Genomic DNA, 6,000 nt, shown 5'->3' with positions numbered 1-6,000 from the left:
GACAGCCACTCTGTATTACAGTTAAAATAAGAATTACTGACTCCTGGGGGAGGCTGATAGAGGGTACAGAAACTAAACTCAGCCGAATAATGTACAACTATTTGCTCAGTGGGAGTGAAACGTGTTCCAACCGACCCCGGTCTCCCGTAATCTCAGGATGATTGATTCTATCCAGCAGGTTAAACAGCAGCAACACTGAGCTCTTCCATTGACCTAATGACTCAAATGTCACCAATGACCTTCAGTCCAACACTAGATGGCGCGATGCAAACTGTTGACTGCTGTCCACGGTGCTGAAAATACCCATCTTCGCCTATTAGAAGCCGGGGGGAGGGGGGACACACACAACTCAAGTGAAAGTGGAGGAGTGAACATATGAGATGAAGGGCAGCGGTGCTTTACGCCTCTGTCTGCTGCTTGTCAGCGCCTGTCACTTTAAAACCCTATAAAGTCCCTTCAGTTATAGCGAGCTGTCACATAACTCAAAGTGCGGTTAACGCCTGACACCGATACCTCATCTCACTTTCTGTCTCCCCCTCGAAATTATTGACACACTGAATTATTAAGTTGCGACGACACACACACACACACACACACACACACACACACACACACACACACAGTTTCATGTTTTATGGTGGTGCTGCAGACCCCACAGCACTGATGCTGCAGCTGTGCTTTTCCTCCAGACATTTCCAAACCTGCTTATATGAAGTACCAGATACGGAACTGTCTTGCACACAAGCTCCACTGGTGTGATTTCTATAATGCATTAAATATGACAGCAGAATTTTGACGTCATTTTAGCTCTGATAAAACACACAGGTCTCACTGTCATGATGCATGTGAAGAGGTAAACTAGAAAAGGCGATGGTTGCGGCGGGTGATGCGTTCACGTTTCGAGTTGCCTGTGTGTGTGTGTGTGTATGTGTGTGTGTGAAGGAGAGAGGGAGAGACTGAGAGAGACTCAAGTGATCCAGCCGAGGACCACGCGCTACAGAAGACGGACGAAGGCACGCGACATGTCTCAAGGATTCAGGTAAGTTTTAATTCAGTGACTCTTATAAATAAGAATAAATATGTGTAATGTAAAAAGGGCAATGGAATAGATAGATAGATAGATAGATAGATAGATAGATAGATAGATAGGGGGTTATATATGTAACTGAGAGCAGAGAATTCATGTTATGCCTCCTTCTGCTGAATGATAGTCGCATTTTGTGTATTATTATTATTATTATTATTTTTATTTTTATTATCATTATTATTAATAGAAGTAGTAGTACTGGTAGTAATATTATCGATCGGTGCTACCTGAGGCTGTATGGATCAGAGGAAGGGTGCACGGTGCGTTTAAAACCAAAAACAGCCCAGATTCACCCTCGTGCAGAATTCAAATAGGACTCGACTGTGTGAGGATCGTAGTTTCTCTGTTTTATAGAAACTAGCTGAGTCAAATGATGAAGAATGTGTCTGTGAGAGGATGACGAGCACAGGCAATAGTCCCAAAGACGTCCTTGCAACGTGTTTTGGAAAGCGCGCTGTCCACGGTGCTGAAATCTGGTCTCTGCCTGGTTTTCTCAATGGACAGAGCTCTGCACTTTGAGCCTCTCCCTGTACACTCCTGGGTATTTGTAATATAACAGGACTGTTTGAGAAAGTACCTGGCAGTCCCCAGTGGACAGCAGTTGATGAGGTGGGCGTGAGTTTGAGTGCCTTGCTCAGAGGCTCAGAGGCATGAGGACTGTTGTCAGCTGTAGGAATGTAGAAACAGGGGCGTTGATGGAAAGGAGCATGCGTGCTTAGTCAACTATTCCCACATACCCCTGTAGCACATCTGGCCTCGTTTCTCTCAGCTTCCATGTCACAGCAGTTTGTCTTCTCCCTCCGCAGGTGCGCGCGGATATGCCCCGGGTGTCGTGCTCACAGCTCGTGGTCGCTGGGATAAACGTGGATGTATTGACGGACAGCGGATAGTATGCCTGCACAGTTGGCGCGGCTCACGCGATGTGGCACAACATGGCACGCGTAAAGATGGGTCTCTTCGCTCTCCTGTGTCTCCCCGCGTTTTTCTTCCGCTGCCTCGTGCTCTCCCACAGCAGCAGCATCTATGAGCGCTCGGTGGTGCCTCGCGCCGTGTCCCGCTCCGTGGCGCGGATGGATGGAGACGTGATTATCGGCGCGCTCTTCTCCGTCCACCACCAGCCGTCTGCGGAGAAAGTGGCCGAGCGGAAGTGCGGGGACGTCCGCGAGCAGTACGGCATCCAAAGGGTGGAGGCCATGTTCCACACGTTGGACCGGATCAACGCCGACCCGAACCTGCTCCCCAATATCAGCCTGGGCTGTGAGATCCGAGACTCCTGCTGGCACTCGTCTGTGGCCCTGGAGCAGAGCATTGAGTTCATCCGGGACTCCCTCATCTCCATCCGGGATGATAAGGACGGGTCCAAATGGTGCATTGACGGCACCCCGTCCCACCAGCCTCCACCCTCCAAGAAGCCCATCGCAGGAGTGATCGGACCGGGATCCAGCTCTGTGGCCATTCAAGTGCAGAACCTCCTGCAGCTCTTCAACATCCCGCAGATCGCCTACTCTGCCACCAGCATCGACCTGAGTGACAAGACTCTGTTCAAGTACTTCCTCAGGGTGGTGCCCTCAGACACCCTCCAGGCCCGGGCCATGCTGGACATTGTCAAGCGGTACAACTGGACCTATGTGTCTGCGGTGCACACTGAGGGTGAGACCCCATCACTGACCTCTCTCATTGGAGAATCACCATCATCTGCCATCAGTCATGTCGTCTGTCAGTCTGGTCATGGACATGGGTATAGATTTTGGTGGGGGGGACGTGGGGGACACCTCCCCCTTAATATTTGCATTTGTCCCCATTTGTAGCAGAGCTCTTTTAATGACAAAATATAAGACATTTACACCATAAATGAATACAGAAAAGGTCCAAATTGGAATGTGGGAAATTAAGTGTTTGATGCCAAAAATTCTCTGGCTGAGTACCCAAACCCCCCATTTTTATGTGTCCCCCCCCCAATGTCCAAATGAAACCTATGCCCTTGCCAGTGGAAAATCAAATGACCTCATCGTTTATTATGGTATTTTTAATCACCCGTGCATGGCGTCACTTAAGTGATTATAGTTTGAGATAGACAAATACATTTCCTGTAACATTTTACGCCATCTTCAAAACAGGTAGAATTATTATCCAGTTCTTTCCCCTCAAGACTCAATAGAGATTCTGGCCGTTTGATGGAGTGATGTAAAGTTGAGATGTATGGGGAAACCTGGAAAGATAATTACAGTTTTTATGGTAAACCACTGGCTTCTTGAAGAATTTGATGAAATGGAAAACTACATATACACAGACCAAATAAATGGAGGGTCTAGGGGCCAACATCCTCAAAAATCCCACTTCCACAGTTTTTTGTTAATGGTCTTTGAGAGTAATGTTGCAGGTCCACTTCCATGTTTGTCTTCAAAGAGGAACAGGATGTCAAAGAAATGTAGTCACTCTTTTACCTCTCTGTGAACAGTATCTGCCCGTCTGTGTCTCAGTCTTTTGTTCTCAGCTGTTAGAACAGGTAGTTGCCACCGCCTATGTGCATATGTATCTTTTAGAGGATTTTTATGCAATGGTCTGGAGTTGGGGGGTTGTGGGGATATTGCACATCTGCTCATCCATGGGTGGGTTATGAGACAATGGGGCCCTGGGCACAGATATGCAAAAGGCCCCACCATCTCTCCTAAACAGGAGCAAGACAGTTTGTGGTGGTATTGTCCATTTTTATATGTATTTATTTATTGCTATTTTGCATCTCTTTCTGGTCATTTTGTGTCTCCTTGTTGTCGTTTTGTGTCTCCATGGGGTCATTTTGTGTCTTTTTTTTTTTGCTCGTTTTGTGTCTCCTTGTTGTAGTTTACTGTTTCCTTGGGATTATATTGTGTCTTTTTTTGCTCGTTGTGTGTCTCTTTGTGGTCATTTTCTGTCTCCTTGGGATAATTTTGTTGTTATTTTGGCGCTTTTGTCATAAATTTGTGTGTCCTGGCAGTTACCTTGCAGCTCTTGTGGTCATTTTGAGTCTCTTCCTCGTCTGTACATGTTAATTTAAGTGACAATTTGCAGGTAAAGGCCAGGGCCATTTATTTAATAACCTGCATCAGGGTATGGACTGTAAGTAGAGTGTATGTTTAGAAAGCACCGAAAGGTCTCTCCTTATGTTTCTTTGAGAATTATAGGCACTCGTCCTCCCTCACACTTGGTTATAATATGCTTCAGCATGTGGAACCAAAGCTGGGGGTTCTCAGCTGTGTTATTAGAGTCCTTGCAGCAAGTTTTAAAAGTCAGTATCCAGCCAAACACATGGTGGACCGGCTCAGCATTAACAATTTAGGTGTTCATTTGGAAATGTTAAATTAATTCCAAGTACGGAGGATGAGGCTGGAATGAAAAAAATGACATTAACGTTTCAAATTTCACCAGATACATATGAATTAAAATGAACGTCTTATCTCTACAGAAACCTTAGCAGTATTAGCATTCAGTCTTTCATGCCATGATGGGCTCTCTTTTTTCTTTTTGAGAACTCTTATGCTAATTTGTTCAGTCGAACAGCACAACATTGTATTATGGTGGAGGTAAAAGGGAGGAGAGGGGTTGGGTAGATAGTAATTACTGTGAAGTGAATTATGTCCATAGCTTTTCATTAAAGTCTTAGTGAAACACACTCAGTGATGTGCACCCAAATTATGATTGACAGGCAACATTCCACAAGCTCCCCCTTAGGAGCTGCGGACTCACAGGGAGTGTAAAACATCTTTGGAAAGTCCTATTATAGTCAGGTGCTGGTGAGGGGCTGTGACACAGGTTGCTATCAGATAGATGAAGAGAGGGAGTTAGGGAGCTGTAGTACCTGGAGACATAACTAGGTGGCGTCAGCTGTCTGACCTTCAGCATACAGGAGGTGCCTCTGGGACTGAAGTCATAATTTAAGAGTAATGAAAAACCAGTCAGGGGAAGGATGGATTTGATTGCAAGCAACATAATTTACTCAACAGGCTGCAGTGCGAGAGATAAAAGTAGGGTAGTTTACAAAAATGTTCCGACTTGGAGGCTTTAATTGGATTTTACTTTCACATCAACATAAACATTTACAGGGACTATAGGTTCAGTTTTTGAGAACCACAGTAAATGTTTTAAACTCAGCCTTCATATCCCAATTTGTCTGATGCAGATGTGACCTTTGAGGAGTCATATGTAAATCTGTTTCGCTCTATCTTTAGTTATCTCTGCAATAGTGGTCACGACTGGCTTAAGCTCATGAGCTCACTCTCCCTCCACCACCTTAGACAAGTTATAAATGCAGCTTGTTCCCGTAGCAACAGCTAGGGCTGTGAAATTGCATAAATTACCTGTCCCGATTATCATCAGCCTGGTAGGAATACTCAAAGCAGGTTTTTTGGTAGTCATTGTCAAACGGGCTGTCAACTAATGCACCGCCACCCACCTGTCTCACAGCCGAGATGGAAAGAGTGAAATAATTGGATATCATTATTTCCATTTACCAATGGGAGAATGAAATGAGGCAACTGGAAATATCATCAAAGGACTATTGGAAAACCAACACATGGGCCCATTGTGTGCCAGAGTAAATGCATTACTGTGATGCCTGTTTCAGCTGCCGTCGTCGTCGCCACACACACACACACACACACACACACACACACACACACACACACACACACACACAGATAGTATTTGTTCTTCATCACCCATGGACTGTAAGGGGAGAGCGGCACGGAGGCCCCCGGGAACATGGCCTCTCATCAAGGCAATTGCAAAACAAATGTTTTCAGATGTTTATGGACAGGGGGCTTTTAATTTCCTTTTGACAACATGCACATACAAACACACACACACATACACACACATGTTCAGGCATGCACAAGTGATTGGATTGTCTGTGTAATCCAGCTCTCATGCTAAAGAGC

At 45.5% G+C, this 6,000-nt stretch overlaps 1 protein-coding gene across 2 annotated transcripts in view; it reads left to right on the top strand.

The window, feature by feature from the left end:
- Positions 1-943: 943 nt before the first annotated feature.
- Positions 944-6,000, top strand: part of grm1a (glutamate receptor, metabotropic 1a) — a 58,215-nt gene continuing 53,158 nt past the window's right edge. Inside the window, exons 1-2 of one of the 2 annotated variants that reach the window (XM_049589390.1) lie at positions 944-1,039; positions 1,894-2,737. In XM_049589390.1, the coding sequence (XP_049445347.1) occupies positions 2,008-2,737 (730 nt within the window). In that variant the 5' untranslated portion in view covers positions 944-1,039; positions 1,894-2,007. The remainder of the gene's footprint in view (positions 1,040-1,893; positions 2,738-6,000) is intronic. The other variant, XM_049589389.1, reaches the window with a different exon arrangement.

This window comes from Epinephelus fuscoguttatus, linkage group LG11 (assembly GCF_011397635.1).
Source record: "Epinephelus fuscoguttatus linkage group LG11, E.fuscoguttatus.final_Chr_v1".
Classification (NCBI taxonomy): Eukaryota; Metazoa; Chordata; class Actinopteri; order Perciformes; family Serranidae; genus Epinephelus; species Epinephelus fuscoguttatus.
The sequence above is the reverse complement of the archived record's forward strand: the minus strand, read 5'-3'. Positions and strand labels throughout refer to the sequence as shown.